Genomic DNA, 24,105 nt, shown 5'->3' on the forward strand with positions numbered 1-24,105 from the left:
GCCTTCATTAAGAAGATGAAATACGGGAGCTACCACGTATTCCAGAATGACGGGCGATAATACTTGGGTAATTCTCTACTTTTATATTATAAAGGTATTTCTGAAAAAAGAGAATTATCGGGGTGTTACAGAAATAATATACATTGTCTCTTGGGTATTGCATGCAATAGAGTCGACAAATTCATTAATATTTCACAAATTGGTATATTTTCGGGAAAAAATTGAATTCCTTACATATAATTCAAGTTGATGAGGGTCAAAATTCGTGTCCATTGAAGATAAAATGCAATTTTAGTCAATTAATCTCTTGTAATTCATGTTTATCCAAGTGTGGAAGGAGGTGGAGAGTATATTTTTAGAGAGAAATTTTTTAGAGAAATTATGAATATAAGGAAATTTGGACTTTGGAGGGTTGTTACGTTTAACTAAAGTGGAGTTGCATTTAGTAACTCCCTTAACTTATGGGTTGTGTGTTTCTGGACCAGTGTTTGATGGTAATTCTTTTATTAAGCTTATAATGTATTGGAAATGTAGATATGTAAACTTATTTTTAGATAGTTAAGAGCGAAACAAATGTCATCTTTGCTGATATTAACATTTTGTACGGTATACTCTTAACTTTAGGTTAGAAAGTATATGCGTGTTTTTAATGCTTACGTGGGATGAGCGTGTACTTAACTAACTCATTGTAAAGTTTTATTGAAAAACGTTTTTAAGTTGCCAACAAGTCTTTAAAGGAAGAATCATAAATCTAATTGTATATTAGGAAACCTTGGGACAACTTTGGGACTTACCTAATATAGATTTCCCCGTCATGACTCCACTAATGGTCAATGAAGTATAGATTGAGTATGGGGGTGAGGGCACGAATAAGATCAGGAATCAAATTCTCCCATTGATTGCTTCTACTTGATATCGATTTATGTCATGTTTTAAAACAACCACATAATATGTTACACACATATAAGAGACTACTTTTTGTGACATGTTATTTGGCAATCAAATTACTGGGATCCTAATAAGCTGTCCAATTATCTTATTAGGCATTGAACATTCATTCAGGTATTTGATTAGCAATAATAATCATGTTAGGTGATGAAAGCATTACAACATACAATCATGCATATGAATAATAAAGAAAACAAATAAAAAGAGAAGATTTAGGGAAAATGTCCAAGAGAGCGTTAATTCCTTCAAGATCTACATTGTGGCAAGTAAATTATTAGTAAAAAGGAGTTAAATAGGAATTGACCCTCAGGAAGTATACCTTTGTCTCTGGAGTCTTGTATTACGGTCTGCAGGACGAGCAATCTTGAAGCTTCAAATAAGAAATTCGGAGGGATGAATGAGTTCAAATGTATTTAAATATGTTTGAATACGAGTTTGAGTGTTTGAATGTGTTTAAGTATAGGACAACATGTGTACATGTCGTAAGGAAAACATTGTCTTTGTGAGGAGAAGCATTGTGAAAAGTTGTTCGAAGAAACGAACTATTTATAGGAAAAGGAAACCGAAAGTGAAGCCAAAAGGTAAAATAAAACTATGCGCTTGACGCGCATCCTTTGCATCAGGCGCATTGGCTTTCTGGTCGATTTTTTATTGTTTTAAGTTTCTTTTTTTTTCCTGGTAAAATCTATCCTTTCAAGTCTGAAATCAGCTAACTTTAGGAATTAAAATATTCAAAATATCCTTTAGAAATTAATTATCAAGAATAATTAACAATAAAATATTTGAATACAAGTAATTATCAAAAACAATTAAAATTAGGCTTGGATTTAATAAATAGACTTTATATTTTCAAAATGCTTTTGGACTTAGCTCATTCGGTTGCTCTTCCTTTGGACAAGACCAATTAGGACGACAATATATTTCATCATTTGGTACTCAATGGGGAGATACGATTTTGTGTCTATAAATGCCCTCACTTTGAATGAGGTTTAGGAAATTGAAAGTAAAAGTAGTATGTGCCGGGACGGAGAATAACTATAAACGCTTTGTAGTTCATAACTAAATTTTTTATCGCTAATTTCTGAAAAACAAAGTTAGTCTACAAGCAATAACTACAAGCAATCTGATTACCTGCAAGAGGAGGATGTTAGTGCAAACAACTCAAATAAAAATGCACTTAATGATGCAAATTTTCGACTCTCTAAGAATGGCATGAGATGCTATGCAAGGATTAAGGTTATGCAAAGCTAAGTAAGATGAAACGTCATGCAAGGTCGAGGTTATGCAAGGCTAAGAAAGATGAAGTGTAATGTAAGGCCAGGGTTATGCAAGATTAGGAGGTCTGGGTAGGTATAGAGATAGAATGCTTTTCGAAAATTTTGGCAAGGAATCGGGGTCTGCATGTGAGATCCGTTGATCATCAACTCATCGGGTGTCTAATTTGGAGGAACCGCCACATGTATAGGAAATTCCCACTTTCGATAAGTTTGTCTTGAATTAGACATTTTGAGCCTAGATTGGAACGTACTTGATCTTTATTGATTATTTAGATTTCTTCATTGGAAATTCTTCTTTAGGGAGTTGATACAGGCTAAGTTAGATATCCCTAGAGAACATGAGATTATTTATTTTTTGCCTTAGATTCTAAGATCTAGCGTTATGGGTCAAACTCTTAGGAAACCTTTACGAGAGCACACTCGTCCTCCTTGGTGACTTTGAGGTTTAAAGGGCTTGTCTTTTACGCTAAAATTATTCGTGATTCTTACAAAAGTGAGTTAGTGTACAGACTTCACTGCTTTCTCTTTATTCGAGGACGAAAAAAGGACTTAGTTTGGGGGAGTTTGATAAGCGGCTTTTAAGACCGCTTTTATGACCTCTTTCCACCATAATTAAACACTTGTTTAGTCCAATTTCATGCTTGTTTAGCCTAGCTTTGTTCAAAGTTAATGACTTTAATAGCTTCATGCATGTTGAGTCCTTTTTAGGAGTTATAGATTGTTTTTCAATTTATGCAAAGTTTGAATGTTGTGGGCACCCTATTTTATGACTTATTCCTACCTTCTTTTAGGTTCCGTAGCGGCCTAATCGAGATTTTCAAAGCTTGAGATGGCTAAAAGGAGCTTTTGGATGGAGAGAAGGAGCTTCAAATCGCAAAGAAAAGTGGAAGCAGGTTTAAAGCTCGCGCTCTACGCTTGGAGCTGGAGCTTCGAATTCCCAGCAAACTCTGCTGAGACATTAGAGCTGGCGCTCCACGCATGGAGTGGGAGCTCCGGATTCCCAGCAAAAATTCTGCCGAGAAGTTAAAGCTGGCGCTCCACCCCCATGGAGCAAGAGCTTCGACCTGTGATCCAAAACTCAAGTCAAGCTCAGAGCTCGCGCTCCATGCATGGAACGAGAGCTCTGAATGGCCCATCGCCCATTTTCTTCGCTGATTGTCCTTTTTTGTATTGGTGAGAGGTATAAAAGGACCTCTTTGAAGATACCTTCATTTTCTTTTCATTTTTATGATAGACGCAAGTTGGACAAAAAGCACAAAACAACTTAGACAAAACAAAATGTTCTTTTTACAATCAGATAGTGTTTTTTGTTTTATACCTTTATGTTATTTTCACGTTTATTTCAATTTTTGTGATTTTATATAGTTTTTTTTTCTCAAGTCTTATATACATATGTTGTTTATAATTCGTATGGTGTTCTTCGTTTGATATCTTTCGGTTGCTTTTATGTTATGACTCATTTTTATGATTTTTAATAATTTATTGTTTCTCAAGCTATTATACACACATGTTCTTTAATAATTAGTATGATGTTCTTTTTTTTATATGTTCATGTTTTTTTATGGTTTTATTATTTTTTGTTATTTTTTTAGATTTGTCACGAATTACATGCACATGTTTTTTTTTATAATCGGTATGATGTTCTTTGTTGTACACATTCATGTTTTTATATGCTATTATATGCACATACTCTAAAAACCAACACCTTATGCATCACGTAAAAACAATAGGAACCATATCATTTTAGAGGTGAGCATGTGGCTGGCCGGCCCGAGCCTGTTGTCCGCTACGTGGGCATGTCATGGTCAAGAAATTTTATTTCAGGCCTGCCCGGCACAAGCCCTCCTAGATGGCCCGCGAGCCGAACGCCCCTTTCCTTTGTATTTTTAGTCTAAAACTGTCAAAAATCCCCAAAAAAAACATAAAACACGTGCCAATCCCGCAGGAGGCACGATCCCGGGCCTTGGGCTTGGGCCGGACCGTGGAGAAAATCTGGAAATTTCAAACCCAGCACGGCACGACCCGCCACTCTCGGGCTCAGGCCCGACCCGTCATTTCCCCAAGCCGCGGGCCGAGCACATGAACAGGCCTGACCCATGCCCAGGTCAATATCATTTCATCTTATATCAATTAAAATGAATTTTTTCCTTGAATAACGCAAAAAGTGGGTTTTAATTCCAGAAATATGCCAAAAAAAAAAAAATCGCTGCGTACCGTCCACGTAGGACGGAACGCGAGAATTTTTTTTTTCTACTTAAGTAAAACCTCTACTTGAAGTAGCGATTAATATTATTGACAGCGACTTCAAGTCGCGGTCTACTGGTCCCTGAACCCCCCAGTCCATAGCTTGGCGCTGAGTGATATAAACCGCTACTTCAAGTAGCGGTTCATTAATGAAAACCGCTACTCCAAGTAGCGGTTTACCAAAATCCCCAACTCCCCCCTGTGCTAGAGTTTGATATGTGCTTGCAACATTTTGCCCAGCTAAACCGCTACTCAGGGTAGTGGTTTTATATATATAAACCGCTACTTGAGATAGCGGTTTATGTGTCTAAACCGCTACTTAAAGTAGCGGTTTATTTTAAAATAAATCGCTACTGTGAGTAGCGGTTTACGCGGGCAAAAAAAAATAGTTTCTCGCGTGCCGTCCTACGTGGACGGTATGCAGGGAATTTTTTTTTGGGCATATTTCTAGAATTAAAACCCACTTTTGCATTATTTAAGGAAAAATTTTCAATTAAAACCCATAATTATTAAAAAATGGAAGCAATGATATAAATATGAATAGTTTTATCCTTTAAATAAATTCTTGTGAAAGAAGGATCTCACTCTAAAACTATCTTAAGGATTTGAAAAAGTACTAGATAGCAATTAATTCAATAATGAAAACAAAGAAACTGGATTTAGCGGCTTTGTGCGAGATTTAAGGACATCGTTTTGTTTGTTGTTGGTGTGTGTTTTGCTAGATTTGGGTTAATTCCCTTGCTTGTATTGATTTCATTAATCTCAATATATAGGTTACAACATAAATGTAATCCTAAAAATATAGGAGTTTATTTATTTCAGTATAATTAATAATTAGAATGTAATGAGAAGTTAGTTACAAGTTTGTTAAGTCAGTTAGAAAGTTAGTTAGAGCTTTTGTATAAAGCTTTCAAGCTCTACTATCTTCCTTCTTGTAACCTCATAATCTGATAATAAGATCTCTCTCATTGCTTCTTCTCACATTTTCTCTCTACATAAATCACTCTTCTCTTGATTTCTTAGATGGTATCAGAGCTTAATCTCTTGTTTTGAGATTGAGGTTTTGTTTCTTAAAACCGAAATTCATATTGTAGTTGTGAATTTGTTGCAAAGTTGTTGCGAAATTTCTTGCAATTGCGAAATTTCTTGCACAATTTCTACGAAATCTTTGAAGTTCGTATAAATCATTTGAGTTTCTGCAAACTATAATGGTGATTGAAGATGTTACTGCTACTGAATGCACAGTTAATAATAATCAACATACAAATAATGGAGGTATTCTTGATCCTTACTTCATTGCTGCTTCTGATAGTCCTACTTCATCTCTTGTTGCTGCAATCTTTACTGGAACAAATTTTGTTCGTTGGAGTAGAAATATTAGAAGAGGTTCGATTGCTAAAAACAAAGAAAGTTTCGTTAATGGAGAAATTATGAAACCAGATGAGAAACATAAAGATTTTCATAAATGGAAACGAGCTGATTTTGTAGTTGTTAGTTGGATATTAAGCTCAATGAGTTCAGAATTAGCTGACGATTTTGGATATATAGATTCTGCTGTTGAATTGTGGAAGGAATTGAATGAGAGATTTGGACAATCTAACGGTCCATTGATATATCAATTGAAGAAAGAAATTGATAATTTGCAACAAGAAAATATGACTACTATTACCTATTATGGTAAATTGAAGAAATTGTGGGATGAAATGAAGTGTATAAGAACATTTCCTACATGAAGTTGTGGAGTTTTGAAGTCTTCTAGTTGTTTCTTTCTCAAGAAGATTGCTGATTTTGAGGAAGAAGATAAGATGATGAAGTTTCTTTTAGGTCTTAATAGTGGTTTTGATAACACTATCACCAATGTATTACACTACTACAAAAGCCATACATTCGAGACGCTTTGTCCTCGACGCGTGGATATAGGCGTTGGGGGGTTTTGCAAATTCCCGCCTATCTTCGATGCTTAAAAGCGTCGCCAAGTGCTTCGTTGCTTTTAGGCGTCATTCAGGACACGTGCAGTGCACGTGTTATATTAAATAGCGCATCACCTTAGGAATGCTTTACATGAAGCAAAACCGCCTACTCTAACTTCCCACTTCAGTACTCCACGCACACACGAACCCTAATTCTTCACAATTCAATCTCAGTCTCAAATCTAGCATAAAATCGAACGTTTTTCGTTGTTATATGGTTTAATCAGCATCTAATTTCCACAAATGGCGTCAGAATTGAGCTCAGAACCGAATTCGGAACCGATTTTGGTAATTTGAAGTTTAATCGTCCAAGAAATTATCGTGGAAAACTGTGTTGACTGCTTGTACTACCGATTCTAGCGTTTCAACTGGTGCAGTGAACAAAATGGGTTGAATATGGAGAAATCTTTCCAGAAATTTCAAGAATCGTTGCTTCTCTTCCTCCTGTTATTCTCGCGGTCAGTTTCTGTTGCAATTCTCTTTTTTTATTCAGTTAATTTCCGTCCATTTTGCATATCAGTTTTCAGTATTGTTGATGAGATTGTTTCGACGAATTTCGAAGAATGGTGTTGATGATTATTTTCTAGCTGGTCATTGCATTATGATTTACAATAGGGTCAGTTTTTGGAAACTATTGATTCTGCAATTTGAATCTTCCTTGAAAAGTTTGTATTTGTGCCAAGGTTTATTGTTCTTGTATTGCTATTCGCTGCTTGATATCCATAAAAGACTAAATTTTCTATGTCGAAGCGTTGATGCTTCGCAAAATGTTGTTCATTTGCACAAAGCAAGCACTGCTGCTAGCTTGCAGAAAGCAACACAGTAGTGATTGTACAGTCTGGTCAGTCTCTTGATGAGGTATGTTCAAATAAAGTATATATATACACATCTTTAATTTATATACAATGTGCTAAAAAATTTCTATTGATGAGTCTCTTCTTTAAATGCAGCTATGGGCACGAGGAATATATGCAGGGAGATGGTAGTGAATAGGGTATTGATGCTTTGCATTGAGACCTGAAATTTCTCTATTGTGCATGTCTCAACTGTCAATCACTACTGTGATTGCTAAGGATGTGAAGGAGTTATTGTTATACTTCACTATAGAGCAATATCTTTACCATTCTATGTCTGTGAAGCAAACGAAAAAGTTTAGTGTGTAAGCAAGAACTAGACATCCTAGTTAAATGATTTTGTAGGTAAGTTTACACATAATAGTCTGTCTTTTGTTTCTTTGTTGTCTCACGTTGCTCTGTTACACATTTAAAAGCCTATCAAGGTTTGGTTCTATGTTATTATATGTCTGTGTTTGATTTATCTCTTTGAAATAGATTTAGGCTCTCAGGTGGGTTTTCAAATTTGGTAATTGGGGTTTACTGTTTTCTTTGATAATTTTGGTGGGCAGTTTAAAATAGGGCTTTGCCAGCTTTCTATGACAGCGGATAAAGCAAGGAACATTGATCATGCTAAAAAGGCTATTGAGGATGCTGCTCAAAAGGGTGCCAAGCTAGTTGTTTTGCATGTAAGTTTGCATTCAGTATTGCTAATCCTTTACCTTTGTTCTTCTTTTTTCGGAGATGGTAGGCCGGTCAGGGATCTCGGGCTTGCGCTGAAATTGTTGATCACTGATCATTGTTTGTTCATCTTTTTCTGAATACTAGTTTTATCAAGTATGATAACTATGGTTCTAGGATGTATAGAGTTGGAATTGCCAATAAATTGTTTTCATTTTCTGCTTACTGGATATATTTTTGTGGCTGAACTCTTGATGATATAAAAGTATTATAGTTCTAGAATATTTTGGTTGAATGTCTAGGATTATGTATATGTATGTGCTCATTGCCTAAACTGCTTGTGGTCGAGTTGGATTCACATCCTACAGACTACAAAGTATATAGAGAGATAATCTTAAGTTTCTTGATGGCGGGAGTAAAATTTGGGGCATAGGACGTGTATACGTGATATGGATGGACATAAGGTCGTGAATAGTATTTAATACTTTGCTACTCATTTCATGCTAGAGTTCGATTTCCAAGATAAGAGATGCATATTATTTATGAAACTTCTTGCAAGGACTGGCAGTATTTAGGGTGGGACAGTTCGTGTCCAAGGAGATGAATTTTGGCATAAAACGAGCTCTCGGATTGGGTGTAAAAGATAGGTAACTGACTAAAAAAATCAATGTTCATTCTATTTAGGTGCATTCTTTTCACCTGATTTCACTTATCTCAAATTATTTCAACAGCCCGGAACTTAAGTTATAAGTTTTATGTAACTTGGCCCTGAACTGAACTTTTAACTTAATAAGTTGTGAATTGATCTTGAGTAGCCCTTTTGCATATGACCCAATCCTCTTTCCAGGGAGTCCATTCCATCCAGCCCCTGAACATAACTTACTCATGTGAACTTATTAGCCTTGAACAAAGTTATGTCTAGAGTCTTGATTATATATTCATCTCCTTGGGTGTTTTTTTTTTTTTCAAACCAGCTGACTATTGGTCTTCTTTTGGTGTTATCAGTTCATACCGATGTCTTATTTACATATCTAGTAAAAGAATTATGAACTTGATATGCCCTTCGAAGTTGTAAGTTCTAAGTTAATTATGAGTTCTTTTGGTCATATTCTACTGTTATATCTTTTACACTTCTGATGGACCGTCAATATTTCTAGGTAGTAATGCTAATTGCTAGTGGTTGCAGTGGCTTACTGTCTTGTAGAACAGGTATGTATCTTGCTAGAGTGTTTAACCCATTTCTCTAAGCTGTTGCTAGACAATAGCATGAAATCGGTAACGGAATAGATTATGAAGGTTATAAGCTGCTGCTATAACAAGTTCTCCTTGTTTAATTTGTTTCTAATAATGCATCCTGCCCCTCCTTTTTGGAGCTGATTAATGGGAAGTTGGATTGGTATCCTAAATCATGTTTGGTGGCTTTAAGAACGGGAAAATCATGTCAACTGAGCTTAGTTGAGTGTCTAAATGGTTGACTTAATAGCGTATTATCTATTTTTTGTGCTCGTGTTACCTATTTTTTGGGATATATTACATGTGCTAATTATAATTTTGGTCTTATTTTTCATCTTTTGAAGGTACTCGAAAATAATAATAAAAGTCCAACAGATCAAGAACAAGAGGACACTACTTGAGGCTTCAAATTGACTACCATCATTGTTTTGCTAGATCTTAGTATTAGTTAGTTTTGTAAGGCTACAACTACATTTTTAGTGTGTTTTAATTTTGTGGTATTTTTAGTAACATATTAGTTATGAAGTATTATTGATGAACGTGTGTAGGAATTTTGATTGTGCGAACTACATTTATGATTTATGATGACATATACATTGTTCGAAGTAGTTTTATGTAATCTTCAAGTTTCATTGTTGACTTTATATTCTAAATTATTATATTATTACTGTATTATTATATATAATTATGAAAAAAGTACCAAAAGAGTTCATACAAAATCTAGACGCTTTTCCTTGTCAAGAACTTATGACAAATATAAGATTAATTTTCCAACCAAATTTCTCTCAACACTTAAAAGCGTCGTGACTAATTATAGTCGACAAAAAGCGTCTCGAATTAGGACACTTTAAAGCGTCTATAAATTAATTGATGGCACCCCACTAAACAATGTGGCGACGGCTATATGGTTGAGGGAGACGCTTTTTGGTGACGCCAATGGCGACGCTTTTTGGTGATGCGAATTGCCGACTGATTCTGCTCGACACTTTTTGGCAGCGTCGAGAGCAAATTTCGCGACGCTTTTAAGCGTCGCCAATTGGGCCAAAAAGCGTCTCCACAACACTCCTTTTCTAGTAGTGTTATCAATGGATCCACTGCCTAATATCAATAGAGTATTCTCTATTTCTCAACAAATTGAGAAACAGAAAGAGGTTAGTGGTGTGGTTGTTGAGAGCAATGCTTTGGCTGCTCAAACATTCAAGACTAGACAGTTCCAGAGGAATTTTCAAGGAAAGAAAGATTGGAAGAAAGACAAATTATCTAAGTTTTGTACCAACTGTAAAGCAAAAGGGTATACCATTAATCAATGTTTTAAGATCATTGGATACCCTGAATGGTACAATGCTATAAAGGCCACTGCCACTAAAGGAATCAATCAGGCATATGGAGGAAAGATTGTTGCTAATGTTCACTCTTCACATGAAGAATATTGTGGAAATGATCCTTTGGAAACTTCAGATGTTTGTACTAGAAACATTGGTCATAGTGGTCAAATTACTGGAGATAGTAGTGCTATTTCTCTTGATATGCTAAATGTAATTTGTCAAGAGGTTATGCGAGCAATGAAGGGTAAACAAGAAGTTGGTGATCTTGGCACCAGCTGTTCATATGCAAATTTTGCAGGTATACTTTCTCATTCATTGACCTGTTCTGTGAATAAAAACAATGATACAAGTCTATGGATCATAGATTCTGGTGCATGTGATCATATGACTTATGATGATAGTATCTTGGTCAACACAAGATTGTTAGTTAGACCTGTTAAAGTAGGTTTGCCTGATGGAACATATAAGGTTGTTGAGAATGTTGGAGATGTGATTCTTAGTAACAAGTTGATGATATATGATGTTATGTTTGTTAAAAGATTCAACACAACAAGATTAGAGTATTTCTCACTGAAAATGCATGTTGTTTTCAGGACCATACTAGTTCTATGGTCATAGGTGCTGGGAAGAAATTCAATGGCCTATATTACTTTGTCAAGATTGATGCTCAACAATGTTCTACTCACACAGTTGCAGGTTCAGGTATTACTGGCAATGATGTTGGTTGTAACACATTGAATAATGTTGATGTTGTAAATATTCTTGTTTTGCCAAATAAAACTGCAACTAGTGTATCTCAAAATAAGCTAGCTCCTAGAGATCAACTGAATCTTCTTCATGCTAGGCTGGGACATCCATCTTTATCAAAGATGAAATATGTTCCTGATTGTGATTGTTCTGGATTGAAAGAATATAATTGTGGTGTTTGTTACAATGCAAAGCAACATAAATTTCCTTTTGCTGTGAGCACAAGTAGAGCATCTAATTGCTTTGATTTAATTCATTTAGACTTATAGGGTCCATATAAGGTGAGAGCAATAGGTGGAGCATCCTATGTTTTGACAGTGCTTGATGACCATAGCAGGGTTACATGGACATATCTTCTGCATAATAAACTTCAGGTAGAAAAGACTATTCAAGAGTTCTTAGCTATGGTGGAGACTCAATTTGGTAAAAAGGTTAAATACATGAGATCAGATAATGGGACTGAACTGATTAAAGAATCTTGTCTAGATTTGTTTGCTAGCAAAGGCATTTTAAATCAGAAAAGTGTTCTTAATGTTCCTCAACAAAATGCTCGTGTTGAGAGAAAACAAAGGCACTTGATTGAAGTTGCCAGAGCTTTGAGATTTCATGCTCATTTGCCAAAGAAATTTTGGGGTGATTACATTCTTACATCTACTTCTTTGATAACCAAGATTCCTACAAAGGTTCTCAATTGGAAATCTCCATATGAGGTACTCTTTCATAAACCTCCTTCTTATTCTGAGTTAAGAGTATTTGGTTCACTTTGCTTTGCATATAATATGCATGTTAAAAGAGACAAATTTGATAGTAGATCTTGAAGGTGTATCTTCATTGGATACCCTTTTGGACAAAAAGCTTTTAAATTATATGATTTGGATACTCATGTTACATTTGTATTAAGAGATGTGATCTTTTACAAAAATATTTTCCCATATCAAATTTCTCATTATGCTTCCAATCCTAAACACTTTAATCTGCTCCAGTTTGCTTCTGAAACAGATTCTTCTCCTTCTGATTGTTTTCTAAACACAACTACTGAACCTATTCATTTTGATCCTAGCATTTCTCATTCCAATTCTCCTATCTCAAATGATACCTCTTCCCATACTCCTGACTCTTCTTTCTCTGTTTCAAATCCTATCAATACTATAGATCAACAACATTTGTCTTCTGAACATGCTCTTTCTGAGTCACCTGCAACACTTTCTTCTGAATCTATAATCAATATTTCTTCTGATGTTCCTATCACCAGGACTTCTTCTAGAGTTGTCAAGCCATCGATCTGCTCATTTTCATGACTTTGTTGGTGGCTATATCCCTCACAAAAATGCATCTAGTTCATAAGAAACACATTCACTTTCTTTTGCTGTAAATGCTACACCTGTTCCTACTGAACCTAAACACTATAATCAAGCAAGATATGATTTGAATTGGGTAAATGCTATGAAAAAGGAACTTGAAGCTCTTGAGATCAATGATACTTGGGAGTTAACTGTTTTTCCCCAAGGAAAGAAAGCCATAGGTTCAAAATGGGTCTATAAGACTAAGTTGAATCCAGATGGAACTATTAAAAGACACAAAGCCATATTGGTTGCTATTGGATATCAACAGATTGGAGGGCAAGATTTTAATCAAACTTTCTCTCCTGTAGTTAAACTTGCTACTGTGAGAACTGTTATTGCTCTTGCTGCAGTAAAGAAATGGCATTTACATCAGCTGGATGTAAATAATACATTTCTACATGGCTTCTTAGATGAAGAAGTTTACATGTTGCCTCCAGCTGGTTACAAAGGCTAAACCTAGTGAAGTATGCAGATTAAAACATTCTCTTTATGGTCTAAGACAAGCATCTAGATAATGGAATAAAGAGCTTAGCAAATTTCTCAAAATTTTGCATTTTGTCTAGTCTAAACAAGATTACTCTTTGTTTACTAGGACTCAGGATGGTGAATTTTTGGTGCTTTTGGTGTATGTAGATGATCTTCTTATCACTGGAAAATCTCTTTCACAAATTGAAGAGGTTAAAAGATCTTTAGACACAGCTTTCACAATCAAAGATCTTGGAAATTTGACATATTTCCTTGGAATTGAAGTGCTTAGGACTGCAAATGGAATTATTCTTTCACAGAAGAAGTATATTAAGGACATACTTTCTGATGCTGTTATGCTTGGCTGCATTGCTGCTCCTACTCCACTCTCTTGTGGATTAAAACTATCTACTGAAGTGGGTGAACCCCTTGAAGAACCTGATGTGTATAGAAAATTAGTAGGCAGGTTTCTCTATCTTGGTATAATAAGGCCTGACTTATATTACTCAGTGCAACACTTAAGCCAGTTTATTCATTGTCCTAGACTTCCACATCTAAGAGCTGCACTTCATATTCTTAAGTAGTTGAAAGGTACTTTGGATCATGGCTTATGGTATAAAGCTGATACAGATCTACAAGTCACTGCTTATAGTGATTCAGATTGGAGTTCATGTCAGTTTAGTAGTAGATCTCTTAGTGCTTATGTTGTGTTCTTGGGATCTAATCTGATTTCATGGAAGACAAAAAGCAACACAGTGTAAGTCAGTCTTCTACAGAGGCAGAATACAGAAGCATGTCTGCTACAGCCAGTGAATTAGTTTGGGTACAAGGGTTGTTGGAAGATTTGCAAGTTCATGTTACTCTTCCTATCACTTTGCATTGTGATAACACATCAACACAACATTTGGCACAAAATCCTATGTTTCATGAGAAAACTAAACATTTGAAGAGGGATATGCATTATGTTCGTGAACAAGTAGATTAAGGCTTCCTACAAACTGCTCATGTGTCCAGTTCTCAAGAGCTAGCTGATGTCCTTATTAAGCCCCTTGTATCTGCTCAACATCAATTGTTATCTACCAAGCTTGGACTTATTTCAAAGGTCCAGCTTGAAGGGGGATTATAGGAGTTTATTTATTTCAATATAATTAATAATTAAAATGTAATGAGAAGTTAGTTACAAGTTTGTTAAGTCAGTTAGAAAGTTAGTTAGAGCTCTTGTATAAAGCTTTCAAGCTCTACTATCTTCCTTCTTGTAACCTCATAATCTGATAATAAGATCTCTCTCATTGCTTCTTCTCACATTTTCTCTCTACAGAAATCACTCTTCTCTTGATTTCTTATAAATAATATTAGGAAACCTAATCTAGGTAAAAGTTTGATTCTATAAACTCTATATCCAAATACAAAATATAATGATATTATATTTTATATTTTATCACGTTTCATTCCAAAAGCACACAACACATAATGATATCAAATCCACATACAAATTTGCGCTATGAATCCATGACCTACCGAAAAACCACCCCTTTCTACCAAACTACAAAAACCACTACGGAAACCGCCCCATCAAGTAGATATGAGGCGGAGTGAGAAAAAATTACTTTGAGAATTGAGGGGAAGGGGGGCAGCCGAAGAAAAACTGAATAGACACGGAGAGAACTTTGACCTGACAGTAAAACAGAAACCTTCGACGCTAAGACAAGAACCTTCGAACATCGTCACGTTTTTTGTTTTTACCATCTAATCTTTTGGAGCTCTTGACTACTTGAATTAAAGTAGTAGTATTAAACCTCCTCATCTATATTCCACTGTAACGTCACACTTAGACAGCCAATCAACAGCCTTAACCACCTAGTCTTACTCTTACTTACAGTTACAGCGCGTAAACTCCATCTCTCTCTTCGCGTCTCTTCTCCAGGCTCCAGCCATGTCCGTTTGCTGCTGTGGAGTCGAGTGCGTAGTCCTGATAGGCGTGACGCGCTGGTTATGGAAGCGCTGCACCTACGTCGGCTCAAACGACAGCGCCACATGGCCTTTAGCTACCCCAGAAGAATTCGAACCAGTCCCTCGCATCTGCCGCGCCATCTTAGCCGTCTACGAACCCAACATCCGAAACCCTCAGTTCGCCCCACCTGGCGGCTACCGTCTCAACCCAGACTGGCTCATCAAGCGAGTCACTTATGTGATGACACAAGGTCGAGCCCCTCCTTACATCATCTACGTCGACCACATCAACCGCGAGATCGTGCTCGCCATCCGCGGTTTGAATTTAATTAAAGAGACCGATTATAAGCTGCTCCTTGACAACCGCCTCGGGATGCAGATGTTTGATGGCGGGTAATATAATGTACTAATGTCTATATTACATTCATGAATTTATTTTAGTAGATAAGAAGAAATCATCTGGGCTGCTTGCGCCCATCCAGAGTCCCATTACAAGCCAAACACCTCTCAATCTCCCTTAAAATGTTAAACATTAGGAATTGACTAAGGAAGATGGAAAAAATTCCTGATTTATGAATTAATATGTGCTTTTTATTGATTGAAATCCTTCAGGTATGTGCATCACGGACTGCTTAAGTCGGCGATTTGGTTGCTTAATCAGGAGTCTGATACGCTGAAGAAGTTGTGGGTTGATAATGGAAAGTGTTATAAGATGATTTTTGCTGGACATTCTTTGGGGTCTGGTGTGGCTGCTTTGTTGACTGTGGTTGTTGTGAATCATGGTAATAAACTTGGGGGTATTCCCAGGAGTCTTGTTAGGTGTTACGCCATCGCTCCGGCACGCTGTATGTCGCTTAATTTGGCTGTCAAGTATGCTGACGTTCTCCATTCGGTTATACTCCAGGTCAGTCGGATTTTTCAGATTCAATAGACATTGTTATTGTTATAGTCAACAAGTTATTATTTCAACGGTTTTTCTTATAATAGCAAATAATTAGTTAACTGCTCAGAAAGCAACAATGTGATATTGCTGCTTTCGGAAGGAATTCACTTAGTTCCGTTTCTGTTACATAAGATTCGATATTTTAATTTCTCAATGATGATAATTCTAGTAATGATGTTTTTTCAGTTTGTAAAGCTTTAATCCTGTGTACTTTCTTTTTCTAGTTCAACATCATGGGATAAAACATAATTCAATGGCCACATGTGATAGGAGAGAAAGGGAGGGAGAACCTTAAGCCAAATTTCGTTATGTAGTTATCATTATTGAATTTCTATAAATGGGAAACATTACCATAGAAAAGAGACGAGGAGGTATATCTCAAAAGCTTGCAGAGGGCGAAAAATTTAGTTAGTGGTCTAAATTAATGGTAGCAAATTCACCTGAAGAACTAATGCTACAATGTATATGGGATTATAGGTTTCTTAGTATTTGAAATGTGATTTATGTGTTTCTCTGTAATTAGCTTACTGCTGGGACTGGAAAGCTACTTAGTGATTTACCCTTCAAATTGGGATATGCAAACAATCCAATTGGTTAAACTTATCATAGACTTGGAATAAAAGTGTCCTTTGCTCCTTAATGTTATAATAAGAAGTTCCATTAACTACAGGTGTATTCTTCTACTTCATGCTAGTTGGTCAATTAGTAACTCAAAACACACTCAAGAGTCAAGGCCCAAAGCGACCTTTAGGCATATGGGTTGAATGAATGCCCTTTCGCTTTCTCTGGGGCTGAGGGGACCTAAGTGGAGTTAGGTTCTGATATAAGCTTCTTCGGAAAGTCAACTTGTGATTATCCTTAATTCTGTAAATTCTCTTATTTGAATATCTGTCAACATAGTTAAGCTGATGATCATGTAAAATTTGTGTGATGATGCCTAATATTGTTATTTCAGTTTTGCATCCCTTAATGATTTTTTGCCTCAATCGGTTGCATATCTTTGCTTGAAGCTATAATAGCTATTACATTGAAAAGTTCAATTGATATCCACGACAGACCTACCATCATTATATTTATGCTCTTATGCAGGATGACTTCTTACCCAGAACACCCACTCCATTAGAAGATATATTCAAATCAATTTTCTGGTTAGTCTTACTCCTGCAATTTTTAAATTTTATTTTTCCTTTTTTATGAGAATGACCCTTTCATTTGGTTGATTCTCAGAAATGATGCTCTATGAAATAGTAAGTTTGTTATTCATATATCTCAAACTAGGCCTTAAATGCTTTCGACAGCTTGCCCTGTTTGATGCTTTTGATTTGCTTGAGGGACACCTTCATCCCAGAAGATAGGAAGCTTAGAGATCCAAGAAGACTATATGCTCCTGGACGAATGTACCATATTGTAGAAAGAAAATTTTGCAGGTAATACTAGAGTTGCATCGTTTCTTCTTGTTTCCCCATTTTCCAGAATCCTACTGCTCAGTGAAGCATCTAATATACAGGCAGTAGAGTTAATTTATGACCAAAGGTTTCCAGATAAGTCACCTCCATATCAATCTATAAGTTCTCTAAGAACTGCTTGTGGCAGTTCCTTTCTCTAGTTTTGACATCAAATAACTTCTTCAATGCATGGATAGATCACTAGTTTGAAATTTCTATCCCTTATTCTGAGAGTGTCCTTATCTTTCTGTTGTTTTTCTTAAACTTGTTTTAGCAAAAATTCCATTTTTTCTATTCAAGTGTGGTTTCCTTTTCTATCCTTTTACTACCACTAGTAACATGCACATTAGATAAAGATAGGCATGTTTTGAAGGATCCTCTGGTAATTTACATTAAAATTAACAGTGTATTTAAGTGCTGAAATGACATTCAAGAATATAGTAGTTTATCAAGAGCGGGCAAAACCTTTAATATATCAAAGAGTGGTGGAACAAGAAAGGAACAGTATAAGTTAAATGGCATGATGCATAGAATTTTTTTTTTGTTTTATAAGGCAAATTTGTGTACAAAATAGAAGGAAGAGGTAATGGGGTATTATAGAAAGAAATCATTTTTATCGGCCACTTAATTATTCATGGAATTTGGCCTTTTCTTTTATCATCTTTATGTGAGAAAAAACCTAATAGTACATGTATGGTTGTCAAAACTCACGAGTGATTCTTCTCGAACAGCTAAGAAACATCCTACCGAGCTCAGAATTGACATAATCCAATTAATGGAATCACATAAGCATGTTGTATGTCTTGTTTCCTTTTTCATTTTCAAAAAGGAGTGGCTTGATACATTATTCAATTTAAGATTAGGGCTAGGAGTACAACACTTTTCAAGTAAAAGCTCGAACCAGCTAAAGATCTTTCTTCGGTTTGAATTTGGAGTATGTCATGCATGGAGTGGGAGCTCAAGTGCTTGACCATTTGTGCTTTCACTTTATTTGTTTAGTATTCAGAAATTTGCAGCAGATTAGTCATATATGTGAATGAAAATTGCTTCTTTATGGAAATGTGTTTTGACCATGTAGTGCTAGCAGATCCATTATGGGTCCACTGGTCATATTGAACGCACAAAATATGGAATAATTAAAAGGGCTTATCATTCCAAGGCTGTCTAACATATCTTGAGAAACGAGCTTCGGCTTAATGGCTAATGTTAAACTTGGTACATTACATCACCAGGATAGTGCCGGATTTGATTTCCTCCAATCACTTTTTCTGCCTTCGCACCTTTCAAATCCTTTTACAGTTTGCTCCCCCCCCCCCCCCCAATAATGCCACTCTCCTTTCTCGTCGTCTCTCACTTGTATTCATAGCTCTCTAAAGTCTTAAAATCGTGGTTAGTTAAGATTTAAGCGACAATCTGAATTTGAGAAGTTAGTATTACAGTAACTTAAAATTGTTGGTAATTCTGTGTGTAAATTACAGTTAGGTCATAGTCGTAGCTTGTATAGAAAACTGTTAACTTGTGATATATCCTAATGGCTAGTTTATCCTGGTAATAATAACTCTTAAGTTTTGTGATGTATCCTAATGGCTAATTTATTAATATTTATTCTAATCTATAGACTACTATTCTGGTAATTCTTAATAAATTTTTGGGTTATCTTGAAGTTTGGACGACAAACGGTTTAGACTTATTCTTCGAAAAGACCTTGTGGCAGAGTCACATATATAATCTGCTTGCTCTTCCCCAAGTTTGAGGAAACCTCCCATCCAAGAGTTTTTGTTTTTAATACTGCAAAGCACCTTAACAAAAGAAGATTAAACCAAACAATCTATAATATGTTCTTACAAAATCTTTGCAAATTTCTGATCCGGCCTTGTTCTACACCTTTACCCGCCAACTAATAGCAGCTGTATAATGTTCAAATCCAAGAAAGTGATGATGAATTCCCTAGTCTTGTTACACCTCAATATATTGGTTGTAATTTGCAATATGGACTAAGGTATTGGATTTTAATGTAAGAATAACCAATTTAGTTGATCTCATGTTCAACTTTGAACCTACAAGCTAAAATTTCTGGATACGTCATTGCTATGAAGAGTTATAAGAATACAACCTTAATACACAAAAATGTTTAGAACCCTGCTTGAGTTATGGGAACATCTTGTATCAAAAATGCAATATCTTCAACAATGTATTCTGTCACTAGCTGGTTTTCGGAAAGAGACTAGCTAAATGTAAGTTGATGTATTCCTCTAAAACTTGGGTCTCTATTTTTGACATTTCTAGATGCGGAAGGTTTCCTCCAGAAGTCAGAACTGCTATTCCAGTTGAAGGAAGATTTGAACATATTGTGTTGTCTTGTAACGCTACATCTGATCACGGAATTGTGTGGATTGAAAGAGAAGCAGAGAAAGCTTTACGGGTAAGTTTATCCAACTAATATTGAACAAAATGTATTTTTGCAGGGATCACATTTTGGATATTATACTTCTGATTTTTAATAGATGTACCCAAAGGAAGTGACACGTATATCTAGAATAGTTGTATAAAGTATGTCGAAAATATTAAACAAAGCACATGCCAGGAGAAAACCTTTCCCAAAAAAGGAAACGGTGCAATTAATTCAAGACATTCCAAAATATGGTTCAACTATTAAAAAACGGAGGTAGTATGGAGTAGTTTGTGATTATCCTCTTGTTTACGCCAAACTATCTGCTCTCTCCATCCGAATAGAAAAATATTTACTTTTTCCAAGATATGCTGAAGAAAAAGTAGAATAGATGATGGATGGGGAATGCAAGTACAAATTGTCATAAAGACGAGAGTTCACATCTATTGGATGAGTGTCTTAATGATGGGATTCGGAAGTGGGTAAAGACTAAAGAATCCGCTGCTTGCTTGCTTACTCTGTGGTACATGCTAAAAATCTTTCTGTGTACTTTCTGAAGTCGAGAAGTGATGCATATAGGTTTAGACAACAAGAGCATTCGAATTAAGAAAGATCAAAGATTAGAACAATGTATCAAACCGGTTCGAATAACTCGAACAACCACCACTTTCCACAAGCCAAAGTACCACCAATCAAGACTAAACTATAACAATGAGCTTCTAGTTTGAGTCTACTTTGAGTTTCAATCACCAAATCAACGTTTAGATGATCAAAATAGCAATGGTTTAAGAATTGGTCAAAACTGACCCAAAGATACACTATGCACACAGCTTAGTATATTTGTCATAAAAGTTTCAATATCAACTGGAATGGTCTGATTCCAAAAACATTACAAAGTAGATATATAAGGCTACAACATGTCCAAAAATCAGCCTATTTGGACGCCATTTGCTATGCCAACTAAGACAATAAAATAAGAGAAACAAAAACTAAAACTATTTCAGCACACTTCTAATGATAGCTAAGTTACCCTATAGGACGTTGGAAAACAGAAAAACTACCTATTGGACATTAAAATATATATCTTAAACAAAATATCTTCACAATTTCAAGCCAATTGGAGAAGGAAAAAGCCTTGCCCAAAACAAAAGAAAAGAAGGCTGTTGGACGTGTGAATGCTGCAGCTTGGAATTCCTTGCAATGAAGCTCTCCTCTCATTTGTTGTTGCTTGTTTGCCCATGTGAAGTTCACATGGCTGTGCTAGGCATCCATGAGGTCACTCTAAGCATGAGGTGGCCTTAGATTTTCAGAAAATGAGCTTCCTTAATGCCTTAGGAAAATCGGATCATAGGAAGAACAAAACAGCTTAGCTTGAAACATGATTAGCTTAACTAATTACCCTAATTAAGCTAATTAATCACCAACTAAACTTAATTAACAATAGTTAATGATAATTAGGGCATCATTCGTATTAATTAACCTTGCTTAAAAGGAGATTAAGAAAAGTTTAGCCTAATCAAGGTGCTTAAGGACTTGTTCTTGCTTATTACCACCTGGATTAGAGCAAATTAAGCCCTTAAAGATCTTAATAATCCTCAATATTAACCAAATCCAGAAATTAAACAAACTTATGATTAATTTCGAGATCAGGTCGGATGCATATGCTTCAAGAAACCTTGCTGATTCTGCTTCGAAACAGTAGAAGAATCTCTGCGCTAAAAAGTGAGAGAACATGGTTTTAGGATTTAATGCATGCTCATAATAATAAGTGTGTATGCTTGATTAGAATTATCAAAGAAGCTTGTTTCTGTTTCTGTTTCTGTTGAGGTGGAGCAGAACTAAACCACTAATCTAAATCTAAAAGTTCATTTGTACTATTTTCAGAGAATGGGAGAGGGAAGTACTGAGACAGTAACGAGTCCTCCAAGAGTGCAGAGGTTTGAGAGGTTGAAGACTATAGAAAAAGAACACAAGGATGCTTTGGAGAGAGCCGTTACTCTCAATGTACCTCATGCAGTATCTATGGAAAAAGAAACATCAAAACAAGAAGAGCCAGGTCCACAACAGGAGGAAGATGTACATTTGTCAGAAGACGAAACTACCGAGGAGTCCTCAGATATTCAGCTGAAAGCAAGCCGTGGGAGAACTAATTGGGATGAACTGGTAAAGAAGCTCTTCAAAAAGTCGGATTCTAGAGAGACGCATCTAAATGTAGTCGAAGATGACCAAAATCACCAGGTTCCGGTAATTCATGATGTATGAATCTACCAGTCCGTTTTTTTCCCGAGTTTGTAAATTGTTTCATGTACATTGTGTAGCCTCAAAGTGTTATGTGATTGGCTAGTGTAGACTGTATAGTAATAGTGAGAAAAAAGCCCAACGAATCGACAGTCATTGTGGTTATTGTCATCATTCTTTCTTGATGGGGATTGGGGAGTATGCTCTATCCTTTATTGCTTCTGCATGGTCTGTGAGATTGACCGCGTTTGCATTTGTGACCATATAGCATGGTTGACGCATGTAATTTTTTTTTCCCTTTGAAAGCTTGACTTGCAATATGATTATTTCATTCTCTTATTATTATGTTTTCTTCTTACTCAATCCGTTTCCAGTTTTTATCCTAAATAAATCTAGAGCTTACCCACATGTCTCTAATAAATCTTTCATTCTTTCATTCCACAATTAGTACACGTGCAACCCTTTATATCATCCTCAATATTCAAACCACAAATTTTGCAACTGTACAATACCATATAAAACTGGACATATATATGAATCAAACTCCCAGTGTTAATGAGCCAGGGTGGCTCGCAAACTATTCGAGCTCGGTTCGGTCAAAGCTCGGCTCGGGAGGGCTCGACTCGAGTTCGAGATCGGCTCGTGACCTTAGCGAGCCGGGCCCGAGCCTAGTAGAGTTCGGCTCGAAAGTTCGCAAACATGTTCGTAAAATGTTTTAGATAGGCTTTATGTAAAAAAGTATTGTTCCACATCGATAGAAAAAGTAAACACCAACCTTGTTTTCCCTATATAATCTTATTACACTTTAAGTTCATTATAATTCTTGTTTGATTTGTCTTATATTATAACTAGGTTTTGACCCGTGCAAAATGCACGGATTTTTTTTATTTATAAATTGTATGACTTGATGGTATTTCTCCCAAAATCATGGGGTGAATATATTAGATCGTGATTTAAACTTTTTATAATCATATCGTTTATGAAGAATATTTTAAAAGTAACTTATAACCCGTGCGTTCAATGACTGATGTAATTAATATTATCGTGCGGTGTTGACTAAAAAAATCTTTGCTCTACCCATTACTTCACATTGAGGACCAAATAAAATCACAATTTGCTCCATTATTGGGATTCAATCATGCAACCACTTCTTTTCCCACTTTCTGTTGTCCCTACTTTCCACAATCCCTCTCACCCCCATTCTTTTGTTGTCTTGAGACTCCGTGATCTTTATCACAAATAAAATTTCAAACATTAATGCTGGTAACTCTTGATATGGCTAATGAACCCGTGCAAATTACAAACCAAAAATGGAGATTTAAAACATAGCTAAATTGTTATATTTAATTGAGCATTTCTCCTGAATTTGGGCAATATCATATTTAAATAAAATGGAGATTTATTCGAAAAATCGCTACATTCGATCAATTGAATCTTATGTTATTAGACAAAAAAATTCCCGTTCAATTCCAGATTTATTCGAAAAAAGTTATCCAAAAAGTTTGACCACGGATTCATCGAACACACTTGATATTTTCGAAAATGGAGAAAAACTGAATTTGATTGTGTTTTTATCCATTAACGTTGGATGTGTGAGATTCAAATGTTATCTACATAAGTTTTTTATATGAAGATGATGATTCACTTTCTAGATGTTCAAATTGAGATGGAAAAAGACAGAATTTTTTATGGCAGTGAAAGCTGAGAGTTCTAAGCAAGGGTTTGTTACAGTTTGGAACTTTATTAGCAAAATTAGATTTTGTTAAGATTATATTTGGCTTCTAAATAGAAGTAAGATTCTATGCACCTCTCTTGGAATTTAAAGCTTGTAAGTTTCATACTATTTGACTCATTTTTTTATTTATTTTGGAAAGTAAAATATAAAATAAATTGTATTGCCAATTATTTGTTACATGCACAATTCAACCTTTTTTCATTTTTATTGTGAGTTTGTGATTGGCTCACTGACCCAGGTCAATAATAATTGTTCCAAATGAACGCTAATATATAGAAATAAAAATTGATTTATATATGGAAATATATTATATGACATTTTATCTTTTCTTTGAGATGA

At 35.6% G+C, this 24,105-nt stretch overlaps 2 protein-coding genes across 2 annotated transcripts; both read left to right on the forward strand.

Annotated features, from left to right (window-relative positions):
• The first annotated feature begins 5,677 nt into the window (after nt 1-5,677).
• LOC125494725 (uncharacterized) lies at nt 5,678-6,202 on the forward strand. Its single transcript, XM_048638470.1, has one exon. The coding sequence runs from the start codon at nt 5,678-5,680 to the stop codon at nt 6,200-6,202; it is 525 nt and encodes a 174-aa protein (XP_048494427.1).
• Nucleotides 6,203-14,738: 8,536 nt separating this feature from the next.
• Nucleotides 14,739-22,370, forward strand: LOC104887233 (hypothetical protein). Its single transcript, XM_010671825.4, has 6 exons — nt 14,739-15,409; nt 15,629-15,920; nt 17,049-17,107; nt 17,258-17,386; nt 19,691-19,826; nt 21,678-22,370. The coding sequence occupies exons 1-6, from the start codon at nt 15,000-15,002 to the stop codon at nt 22,053-22,055; spliced, it is 1,404 nt and encodes a 467-aa protein (XP_010670127.1). The 5' UTR covers nt 14,739-14,999; the 3' UTR covers nt 22,056-22,370.
• Nucleotides 22,371-24,105: the final 1,735 nt, after the last annotated feature.

Source organism: Beta vulgaris, chromosome 2 (assembly GCF_026745355.1).
Source record: "Beta vulgaris subsp. vulgaris cultivar EL10 chromosome 2, EL10.2, whole genome shotgun sequence".
In the NCBI taxonomy this organism is placed as follows: Eukaryota; Viridiplantae; Streptophyta; class Magnoliopsida; order Caryophyllales; family Amaranthaceae; genus Beta; species Beta vulgaris.